General features: G+C 37.1%; 1 protein-coding gene across 4 annotated transcripts in view; it reads left to right on the top strand.

Annotated features, from left to right (window-relative positions):
* Positions 1–12,695, top strand: part of MYOM1 (myomesin 1) — a 153,673-nt gene that overhangs the window by 100,018 nt on the left and 40,960 nt on the right. For all 4 annotated transcript variants that reach the window (XM_012746091.3, XM_075993618.1, XM_075993620.1 and 1 more), the window contains 2 exons: positions 4,358–4,484; positions 7,372–7,556. In XM_012746091.3, the coding sequence (XP_012601545.2) occupies positions 4,358–4,484; positions 7,372–7,556 (312 nt within the window). The remainder of the gene's footprint in view (positions 1–4,357; positions 4,485–7,371; positions 7,557–12,695) is intronic.

Raw genomic sequence — 12,695 nt, 5'->3', positions numbered from 1 at the left:
TTTCCTGTGTATGTAGTCCATTTTGAGATCTTCTTTCATAACATGCCTGCTCAAGGTTTTTGCCCAGTTTTCTAGTGGGTTTCTTATCAACTTGCAAAGTTCTTTATATGTTAGGAATATAAATCCTTTGTGGCTCTGTAAATTGTTAATATCTTCTCCCAGTTAGCAGCTTATTTTTCCTCTCTTTATGATGACTACATTCATTTTAATGTCAAATTTATTGTAGTCAGATTTACTGACATCTGCTTTGTCATTAGTGATTTTTGTGCCTTTTTGAAGACATGCCTTCTCTATTTCAAGATCATGGAAATACTGAATAGATTATACTCTAAAAGTTTTACAGTTTTGTCACTTACAATTCAGTATTTAATTTACCTTTATATTTTTTATATGCTGTAAGGGTCAGAATTAACCTCTGTCTCAGTGGAGACACAGTTGTCCCAGCATCATCTATTGAAAAGTGTGTCCTTTGTGTATTGTTCTGCCAGGCTAGCTGTATCCAGTTTATAAACCCATATAAACCCATATGCATGAGTTTGTTTCTGTGCTTTCTATGCTGTTCCACTGGTCTGTCTACCACTGCTTTAAATATTATAGCTTTATAGTAAATTTGATCATTGGTAGATCAAGGTATCCCAGTTTATTATTCTTTTTTCAGAGCTATTCATAGACCTTTGCATTTTGATATACATTGTAGAATTAGTTTATCAAGTTCTACCAAAAAAACAAGACAAATCAAAAGAAAACACAACAATAAAAAGATTAAAACAAAAACCCATTAGAATTCGGATTGGGATTGCATTGAATCTATAAATAAATTGAGGAATAATTGGTACTTTAAAATAGTGAATCTTCTAACCCAGGTACATGATATTTCTCTCCGTTTATTTTGGTTTTCTTTAAAGCCTATCATCAAAGTTTTATAATTCTGTACAGAGGTTTGCATATCATTTGTCATTTATTTGTAGATACTACATATTTTCAGTGTCATAAATTATATTTTTATATCAGTTTTCATTGCTAGTAAAAATAAATGTGACTAATTTTTATATATTGATTTTTGCATATAATTATTATACTGTTTTTTGCTTAATGTTATTATAATTTTAATGTTTCCTATAAGTTTTTTTAGATTCTCTCTCTATATAGTCATACTATGTGCAAATAATGATAGTTTACTTCTTTATTTCCAAATTTTATATCTTTTACTTAATTTTCTTACCTTATTTTTTACCTAGGGCCTTTAACATAGTGTTGAATAAAAGTAGTGATGTTGGTTATTCTAAAATTGATAATTTGCTTAAAGGAAAAAACTTTCGACATTTCACCATTAAGTACTATATTATGCTTGTTACAGGTGCTTTATAGACATCTATAATCAGAGGAAGTTTCCTTCTAGTCCCAGTTTGTCAACATTTATTAAAATTACCAATTTTTTTCTGAATCTATTAGGATGATCATATTTTTCCCTTTAATTTTTATTTGGTGTATTCTGGTAATTGTTTAATGTTAAGACAATCTTGCATTTCTGGGATAAACCCAACTTGGATATTATGTACATTCTGTTTACATATTCCTGGATTTTTTTTGCTAACAATCATGTAGGATTTCTGCTATGTTCATGAGTGAGATTATCCTGAGACTAAAATTGGTTTGGTACCAATAGCTCACAAGGACAGTACAGAAAAAGAAATTGCAGGATAATTGCACTTTATTAAGATTTAATTCATATATCATAAAATTCACTCATTTAAAATTTTGCTTTATGTATTTTTGAAGTGATATTATGAGATACATATAAAGTGACTATCGCTAATACATTTTACCTTAAAGTCTATTGTCTGTTGTTAGTATAGATACGTAGATTTTCTTTTGGTTGGTTTTGGCATGGTATATAACTTTTCATCCTTTAACTTCCAATCTTTCTATAACTTTATGCTTTGTATATGTCTCTTAAAAATAACATACAGTTGTATTTTAATTTTTCATACCTGACAGTCTTTGTCAGTTAGGAGTATTTAATATTATTACTGATGACTTTAAAAAATCACCTGAATTTTTGCTTTCTTTTTGTCTTTCCTCTTCTATGTTTCCTTTTCTGTCCTTTTTAGATGACTTTTAAATCATTTTTTTTACTTATTCCATTTCCAACCCCTCCACATTATCTTAAAAGCTATAGATTCTGGTTTTCTTTGTATGTTTTTGGTGGTTGAAATTTGAAGTCTGAAAGTTATTCCATTTGTTTTATCCTTGTCTAAGAAACATAAGGGTCTTAGAATGCTTTAACCCTTTACCTCTTCCCAATTTGTATACTATCGTGTATATGTCTGTGTTTTAATTCTTTTTTTAATCCAGACAGCAATATGATTATTGTTTTATAATTCAGTTTACCTACATATTTAGCATTTTGTTTGCTTTTAATTCCTCTTGTTTGACTTTCCATCTATTTTCCTTTTGCTTAAAGTAAATATTTTAGAATTTCCTTTAGAGAAGGTATTCTGAGGATAAAGTCTATTTTTGTTTGTCTGGAAAATAATTTTTCCCCTCATCCTTCGAAAATATTTTTCTAGGTAAAACATTCTATAATGGTAGTTATTTTCTTTCAGTGTTTTGAAGACACAGTTGCGCTATTTTTGCTTGTTGTTGCCACTGACATGTCAACTCTTTAATCTGTTTGCTTATTGGAGGGTAATTTATCTTTTTTCTTACACAGCTTTTAGGATTTTCACAGTATCTTTGTTGCACTACAGTTAAAATATTATGTGTCTAGGTACAGGTTTTTTAAAAATGTATCTGCCTAGAATTTGGGCAGAGGAGAATTTTTCAATCTGGGTTGAATTTTTCAGGAAGATCTTTTTAGAAAATTCTGTATCTCTTAAAATTTTGTTGCTACCCATTCTTTCTTTGTTCTTCTCAAATGCTGATTAGACATGTGTTTGATATTCTCATTCTGTCTTCCATGTCTATGAATCACTTTTAATTGTTTCCTACCTTTGTCACTTTCTGCCTTGTGATCTGTATAATTTCTTCTGACTTTCTGTCAGTTTACAAATTCTTTCTTCTTTTGCATCTGATTTTCTGTTTAACCCCATTATTTTTTTCTTGCTATATTTTCATTTCTTGAAGGTCACATTTTACATACATATGTGTGTGTGTATGTAGATATATATATATATAAATATATTTTTTGTTTTGTTTTGTTTTGTTTTTTTGAGACAGTGTCACTTTGTCAGCCTGGCTAGAGTGCAGTAGGGTCCTCATAACTCACTGCAATCCCAAACTCCTGGTTTCAAACCATCATTCTGCCTCAGTCTCCTGAGGAGCTGGGACTACAAGCATAAGCCATCACGCTGACCGTTGTATGCATTTTTATAGTTGGCTGTCTCCTATCTCCTGAAAACATTTTTTATACCAAATGTATCCTAACATTTCTATTCTGCAAATGTTTTCACATTCATTTTTTTTCTCTCACAACAACCTAATTCCTACTGAGATATATAGAAAATATTAGGCCATTCAGTAAAGAACAGAAACATTATAAGAATTTGAATATTTTGATTCCTAGCTTAGAACTTATTTACTATTCATCTGTAAATACATTAGCTTTTTATTGCTGCATGACAAATTACCATAAATGTTGTGGCTTAAAACAACTCACATTTGTTATATCATAGTGTCCATGAGTCAGGAGCCTGGGCATGACGTAGCTGGGGCCTCTGCTCACAATCTAGGTGTCTGCTGGGCCACATTCTTACCTGGAGTTTGAGTTCCTCTTCCAAGCTCATTCAGGTTATGGACAGAATTTGATTCCTTGCAGCTGTAGGGCTGAGGCCTCAACTCCTAGATGTCACCCTTCTCCAAATGGGAGTGGCTAGGCAATGGCATTTGCTTCTTCAAGGCTATCAGGACAATGTTTCTCTTCGGGAAGGGTCCAAACCCCATTTTAAGAGTTTTTACCTGATTAAGTCAGGCCTATCCTGGGTAATTTCCCTTTTCATTAACCCCAAACCAGCTGATTGGAGACCTTAATTACATCTGTAATATTCCTTCTCCTTTGCCATATGACGTGATACAATCACAGAACTGATGTGTCCGCAGCCATTGGGTTCCAATATGAGTCACAGCACAAAGAAACAAAAAAACAATCACAAGACTGATATTCTAATACCTTTGCCATATTCTATTGGCTACACACAGATCATGTTTTCACCCATACCCAGGAGGAGATTACAAAAGGGTATGACTCACTGAGGGTCACCTGTGGGTGTGTCTGACACAGAAGGTAAATAAAATGTTGAACAACTAGAAAAAAACAAACCTGAAACATTCACTGTCTGTGATGTTGTCAATGTTGCAGATTAGTGACCTGAAGGAAAACATGGTGTATCAGTTCCAAGTGGCAGCCATGAACATCGCTGGGCTGGGTGTGCCCTCAGCAGTAAGCGAGTGCTTCAAATGTGAAGAGTGGACCATTGCTGTCCCAGGTAAATGGGGACATCATGTCCCATCCCTGCAGTTTGGAGTTTCTTCCAACAGCACCCCCAACTTGGAACTAAATTGAAGTATTATACAGTTAACATTTAAAGGAAAAGAATTATTTTGACCCCTCATGTTTACCTAAAATATTTTTATGATAATATTAAATAATAGGCAGCAATGTAAAACCAAGTATAAATTCCTTATGCTTGTGTTCCAAATAAATCCTAAAGCCCCCATAGCTCAGCATCTCACAGAGCAGGATTGGCAAAATCACACAATTTGAGTGCAAATGAGCACTTAAAAGGAATTCTGATCTTTGCTTTTGCTTCTTAAAGGGCATCCAATTCATATCCCACAGCAAAACTTCTCAAAAACTTCCTGCACTCCCTAGTTCTCATGCATTCTCTCACTACTTGGAAGCTGGTTATTTATTGTCCTCACACCCCAAATCTCTCTCAAAACCCAGCCTCCTGGGCATCTCTCTCCTCCATCCTCTCTCCCAGCTCTTTACCATACTACGTATATGAATTTCACATGCCTACCTGGGACTTAAGCCTGGCTTCCCTCACTCGCCTCTCTCCACTTCTCCAGTCCTTTCTCTCTCTCTACACATTTCCCAAACTCTGAATTACAAGAAAGATCATGGAACCAGATAAATAATCTCCTTCAGAGTTTGTCATGGGGGTGGTTGGGTAGGCAGGGAAGAAAATGGGAAGTACAAAGAAAAACCAACCCATACTCAGAACTCTTTATAGAGCTATAAAGCCGAACATACTTAAAAATTGAATACAAACAAATTTACTAAGCCACTAAGATTTAAACTAGCAATATTACTGTATTTGGTGGATTATTTTATTTTGCTTCCAGTGGTACTGACTTTAGAGACCCAAATACTTTGAGTGCCACAAGATGACTAAATTTTCCTATCTGGGTTTTTGATGTTCAACATATTTAACAACTGGTATCACACCACCATGGACTACATTAGAGCCCCAGGCCACACTGGAGCCCCCTGGGTGGACAACAGCCCTACTCCAGTACCCACTTTCCTCTGTTTGAAACCCCATGCCCTTACGAGTGAGCATGCAGCCTTCACTAAGTGAGCTCCCATTGGCATCACTTCTCTGTCCAGTGTGAATAAAAAGATTGTAAATGAAACTCAAGAGAAGTTCAAGTGCTCATTCAACTTCAGCAAATATGAAGAAGCAAACACACTGCCTTTCCTTGCACCTCCTTGAAGCCAGTGCATATTTCCTAAATTATTTCTGCCACTAGCACAAAAGTGGATCTGTTTTCAAATTCTTGCAATTCCTGAATAAGGTGAAATTCGAGTGACCAGAGACTAAGAAATTCTGAGCAGGCCTGTAGAAAAGTTTCAATAGAAAGTGAGGGAGTTGACCAAAAATGTTTCCGGGCGAGTACTCTTGACTTGTAGAAGTAATGAAGGGAGTCCTCCACCCTCCCGACAGCCTGGCTTCTCAGACCCATCCTTGGCTTACTGAGTGGAGTTGGGCAAATCTTACATCAAGTTGCCATCCTTTCATTTGACAGATGAAAACACTGAGACTCAGGTTAAATAATATATGTAAGGTTACAGAAGTAATAAGTGGCAGAATTAAGATTGGAAACTAGGCCCTCCCCCCCTCAGACTAGAGGTGCTAGGCAACAGCATATGCAGGCCCCCCTCTGTAAAGTAGGAATAGTGTCCCTGTTTGGATGGCTCACCGGGTTCTAAGGATGACACAAGATCATGGTCATAAAAGCCCTTTGCAAAATAGAACATGCCACACTAGTATGAGGTATTTGGTGTTAATATTTAAATATGTTTTCATCCCAGACATTGGAAGACAAGGATGACGCATATTTGTAACTGATAATCAAGGTAAAGGGCCAAACAAATATTGAACTTTCAATTGCAAAACACCAAAGCATGGCATGATAGAGTCTGTGCTTGTACAAGTTGGCTTTTAGGCCACTGTGAGTCACTCTGGGTGATTTTTGACTGGTTGTTTAGAAGTCAGTTGTTATTTTTTTTAAAAAGGGGGAAAGGGAAAAATAAAATAAATAAATATATTACCTGCATAGCAGCTGGTGGTCACACCAAGATATGGGCAATTGCTTAGTAGTGTGGACTCTCCTAATAATGTGAACATATTCACATGGGGCACATTCTGGCTTTCTTCCTTCAGAGGGTTATCAAATTACTTGGCTTCTCTGAGTTTTCTGTTAATTATCTTAAGGATGAATGAGATAAATGAATGTAAAAATACTTGGAAGTATTTAGCACTGACTCAGGGACCATAGGGTTGATTATTTTTATGTAGGTAAAAGGTTTTTGTAAACCAATAGCTGCCAGTTGTTTTTACCTATTTGTGGGATATGTACTTTAAGGGAAAGGTTTCCCTCCAATTAGGAGTTATTTCTTTTTCCTTTGAAAGAACTATTATTAAATACTGTCGATAGTCATGCACCATTAAATAGAGTTGCTTTCTGTTTGAGATTGAGGGGAATTTTTAGATTATCACTCAAAAATAATCTGAACTGAATATGCAACTAACTCAAACTGTTCTGATAAAAGGTCCTTAACAACACAAGCCTGAGGACAGTCTGAGGCAAACTTTGGGTCAGCCTCAGAGAGGCACCTTGAGGCGGCCTTACCCACCTATGCCCATGAAGGGACTTAGGTTGATGTACAGCAGTGTGAAAACTTGATATCAAAAGACCACAGAATACCTATTTACATGGGAATGCTAGATTAAAAAAATAAAGGACACCAGTTTCAGATTTAGCCTTCAAACTTTAAATGTGGTTCTAAATTATACATACGCGAGTTTTCTAATCTACATTATGATTTCTATTTATTCATAATTCACTGGCTTCTCCCTGTCTCAGGACCACCACAAGGTCTCAAGTATAGTGAAGTCAGGAAAGACTCCCTGGTTCTCCACTGGAAACCTCCAATCCACTCTGGGCGGACTCCAGTCACTGGTTACTTCGTGGACATGAAGGAGGCCAGTGCCAAAGATGACCAATGGCGAGGACTCAACAAGGCAGCTATTAAAAATATATACCTGAAGGTAAGAGGGTGCTCGTGGTTTTGCAACACCCTTTTTTCCTTTAAAAGGGAAGAAAGCTCTATCAATCATATTAACTTTAAAGTTAGCAAGATAAAACATATCTCTGCTTGGGTCTGTTTCATCTTTGGGCTTCCAGTAAGATTCCATTTAATAGTGGTTGGGATTGGAGAAAGTCTGAGTTTCTGAGGCTTGAAATAGTTTACTTATGTTTAGTCTGAATTCCTTAGCCTGGCTTTGAAAAACACCCAGCAGCTCTTCCCTCCTTGCCACAACTTACCCCCCTCACACTTTTGTTACAGTCTTAAAACATTACTGCTTACCATCCTCAAAAGGTGACTTTTTATTCATATCTCTGATTATTTTTGAGGGTGCTCCTTTTACAGCGTTCACACCAGTAAGCCTGTAACTGCTGATTCTGCGAGACATGCCCTGTGTCACTTCACCTGCTCCAGCTTGTGCTTGCATTAGTGGAGCCGGCCTTTGTCCTCATCCTTATCTGTGTCACTGCCTTCCAGATTCCTCTAGAGTGTGCTAACTGACCCGGTTCCCAACTCTGTCTACCAAAGACTGTTCCTCTGTAGCCACTGAATCTCTCACTTATATCAAATGAAAATTTGAAAAGAATGCTTTCCCCTATTGTTAACAGTGGCACCTGGAGCTGCCAAATCCACACTAGGACCTCAGAAACCATGAGGAATACCATTCTATTACTTATTCCTACCATTCCATTACTGCATTCCTACAGCCCTGTCTGTTGGCAGAATAGGGTGGGCCTTGGAAGATACTCAAAATATACCTGTTCTGAAAGCTCACTCCCATCGACCTGCTGTCATGGACTAGGTCCATGCCACCTGTCAGCCACTCTCTGGCGTTAAGGCATTTATAGTTACTCTGAACAATTTAAATATATCCTCTAGGAGAGACGATCCATAAATCATTACAAACCACATGCCATTAACTCAACTTAGCATATGCCAATCAGACCTCCAGACCCTTACTGAGGAAATAAGAAAGGCCATCTTTTCTATGAGGAGGAGAATAAATCAGGGAAGGGTTGGAGCCTAGGATGCCATTTGGTTGTCCAGATGAGTTCAGAGGCCTCTAGATTCAAAGAAACCCCCAAATAACAGTGTAAAATCCTGGATGGTGGTGGTGGGGTATGCGGGATGAAGATTTCCAAGTCCTCAATCTGCCACCACACAGGATGCCAAGGGCCTGAGGTTGGACCTGACTCAGGTGACACAAACAAAGGTCAGATGTCAAGTAAAGGAGACCAACAACCCAGAAAAAATAAGAGTTTCAACACCTCGAAGAGTGGCTAATGTCACTCATTTAGGAAAAGAAAAAGAAGAAAGGCAAATTTAGGGAGGAGAGAGAGAGACACTGAGGCTGTATATACCTAACGAGCCTGGAAGTGAACTTCCATAAGGAAATGATCTTCTTGTATATCAACAGCTTTTAAAGTAACAATAGAATTTTTTATTTTTCTGATTATAAAACTAACACATGCTCTGATGAAAAGTTCAAACAATGAAAGCATAAAGAAGAAAGTAAAAATGTCCTCCAATTCCCATACCTATTTTGGTATGTATTCATTCTTCCCTATGTTTTTTATCCAAAATATGTTAAAGCATATAATAGGAAAAAATTTACATATTAGGAAGTACAGTATGATACACTTCAGTGAGGAAAGGAGATAGAGCTCACAAATAGGGAACTGTAACACAGGTGCAGCTGGAACATAATGGGCTAACACCCACATTCATTCCAGGGTAGGCGTTCCTAAAAACAATGAAAGATGCATTACTTTCATCCAGAAGGATTTAACCAAACATAGTTCACACTTCCTAATTTTCCTTTTTTATTGGTAATTACAACCCCATGAGACAAGGTGGTGAGAAAGGGAGTAATTGGAAGGGGTAGAGGACCTGGGTGGTGGAGGCAAAGGAATGCAGTTCCCTCAGAAATTATAGGGAAGGAAAAAAATCCAAGAAAAGGAAAACAGATATGCATCAGTTATCTAGATTACATATTTGTGGTGCTGTTGAGGCCAGTGGTCATTGCCCCCATGGTGATGGAAGAGTGGAGGGTTGCTGCTGTCATCCTGGTGACTAGACTCTAGAATAAGAATATACTTCCAATACATGTTACAGTCTGACTCACAGATTCACGTGACCTAAATGACAAGTGCAGATGTGTCAGGCACCTGGCTATTGGTCTATTTTTATCACAATAAGGAAATATTTCTGTTTCTTTCTGGAAAGCCACAGTTTCCTGGCATTATTTCTAAACATTGCGTTTAAATATGTTAAACTCTATGCATTTAGCCTGCGATTAAATTCAAGTTCATTTACAGATTAAAATTCATTTCAAAAATCCATTAGCTCCAAGGAAAGCTATCACTACAAAAATAGTGCCATTCTATTGTTATAAATACAATACAATTAAATAATTAGATTAAAAACATAACAATTTAATGCATAGCTCATTTAAATACATGGTCACAAACACTTCACTTAATGAAATAAATTTATTCTAGCATTGTTTGATTTAAATCACATTTTTTATATTGATGTCCATTGCAATGTTTTAGGCATAAAAAATTATGCCCTCTGTATGTAACAAATTCCTTCCTTTTTTTTTTTTTTTTTCTTTTTTTTGAGGCAGAGTCTTGCTCTGTCATCCTGGCTAGAGTGCAGTTGCATTATCATAGTTCACTACAATCTAAAGCTTCTGGGCTCAAGAGATCCTCCTGCATGCACCACCACACCCGGCTAATTTTGTCTACTTCTTTTTTTAGTAGAGACAGGATCTCACTCTGGCTCAGGCTGGTCTCGACTCCTGAGCTCAAGTAATCCTCCTGCCTTGGCCTCCTAGAGTGCTAGGATTACAGGCGTGAGCCACCACACCTGGCCAACAAATTCCTTCTTAATATATAATATGGCTTTTAAAAGTCACATGTTTTAAAAATAAAAAGATAATTTTAAATAAAATATTAATAATATTGATAAGATGAGAGTATGCAGAACCCAAAGAAATTGTTACAAAAATTATGAGTGGGATTGTTATACAAAAATAGATTATAAAATTTTTTAACAACTCTTTGTAATGCTAAGTTAGTGTTACATGTGTATTGGGTTCTCAGCAAGTATCTTTTTTTTTTTTAATTTCGGCATATTATGAGGGTACAGATTTTAAGGTTTCAATAAATGCCCATTCCTCCCCTCCCCCCACAAGTCTGAGTCTCCAGCATGACCATCCCCCAGATGGTGCATATCTCACTCATTATATATGTATATACCTGCCCCCCACCCCCCTCCCACCTGCCCAATACCCTATTACTGTAGTACCTATGTGTCCACTTAGGTGCTGCTCAGTTAATACCAATTTGCTGGTGAGTATATGTGGTGTTTGTTTTTCCATTCTTAGGAAACTTCACTTAATAGTATGGGTTCCAGCTCTAACCAGAAAATATAAGATGTGCTACATCACCGTTGTTTCTTAGAGCTGAATAGTACTCCATAGTATACATATACCACATTTTATTAATCCATTCTTGGATTGATGGGCACTTGGGCTGTTTCCACAGCCTTGCAATTATGAATTGTGCTGCTATAAACATTCGAGTGCAGGTGTCTTTTTTGTAGAGTGTCATTGGATCTTTTGGGTAGATGCCCAGCAATGGGATTACTGGATCAAATGGTAGATTCACTTGTATCACTTTAAGGTATCTCCATATTGCTTTCCACAGAGGTTGAATTAGTTTGCACTCCCACCAGCAGTGTAGGAGTGTTCCTCTCTCTCTGTATCCACGCCAGCATTTATTGTTTGGAGAATTTGATAAAGGCCATTCTCACTGGAGTTAAGTGATATCTCATTGTGGTTTTGATTTGCATTTCCCTGATGATTAGAGATGTTGATCAGCAAACATCTTGATTATTAACAACTTGAGTATTTAGAATTTTAATATACTTGGATTACTCATAAATTACTTAAATTCACAATTATTTTAATTTCATGTCTGTTTAGTGAGAAATACCTTTATTAAATTTACAGGGATAACTTTTTTTTTTCTAGTGCTTTAAATGCTGTTAAGCAAATGGAAAATGTTTGTGATCCATGCTTTTAATTCTCTCTTGCCAAGAATTTCATCTGAAATTATTCATGGAATATCTCAAAAGGATCAGGGGTTGGGAGGAAAGGCAACATATATGCTATAGTGAGCACTTTGTATTTTTTTTTTTTTTTTTTTTTGAGACAGAGTCTCGCTTTGTTGCCCAGGCTAGAGTGAGTGCCGTGGTGTCAGCCTAGCTCACAGCAACCTCAAACTCCTGGGCTCAAGCTATCCTACTGCCTCAGCCTCCCAAGTAGCTGGGACTACAGGCATGTGCCACCATGCCCGGCTAATTTTTTTTTCTCTATATATTAGTTGGCCAATTAATTTCTTCCTATTTAGAGTAGAAATGGGGTCTCACTCTTGCTCAGGTTAGTTTCGAGCTCCTGGACTCAAACAATCCGCCTGCCTCGGCCTCCCAGAGAACTAGGATTACAGGCGTGAGCCACCACGCCCGGCCTGTATTATTTTTTCTTTTTTTTTTGAGACAGTGTCTCGCTCTGTCTCCCCAGCCTAGAGTGCAGTGGCATCATCACAACTTATATCAACCTCAAACTCATGGGTTCAAGCAATCCTCCTGCCTCAGCCTCGGAGTAGCTGGGACTATAGGCACATGCCACCACACCTGGCTAATTTTCTATTTTTCATAGAGACGGGGTCTCAGTGTTGCTCAGGCTGGCTTTGAAATCCTGACCGCAAGCAATCCTCCCCCTTCAGCCTCCCAGAGTGGTAGGATTACAGGTGTGAGCCACTACACCCAGCCTATTTTGTCTTTTTGACCAAAGAATAAGGTGGCTAATTCATTTAAAGGATACATATATTAGTCTCTGTTTCTAATGTTGGTAGCTATTAAATTATATGAAAAGGAGAGAACATCAGAGTTGAAATGGATCTTGGAAACTCCTCATCTACTTACAGTGGTCCAGAGAGAAGAAAGTCTAAAACTAAAGTCACCTCTGAGTCTTTGACAAAATCAAGTCTAGAATACAAGTCCTTGCACCCTTCGTGCTAGGTGACTAAATCAC

This window comes from Microcebus murinus, chromosome 17, assembly GCF_040939455.1.
Source record: "Microcebus murinus isolate Inina chromosome 17, M.murinus_Inina_mat1.0, whole genome shotgun sequence".
In the NCBI taxonomy this organism is placed as follows: Eukaryota; Metazoa; Chordata; class Mammalia; order Primates; family Cheirogaleidae; genus Microcebus; species Microcebus murinus.
Note: the sequence above shows the minus strand (reverse complement) of the source record. Positions and strands in the feature narration are given on the sequence as shown.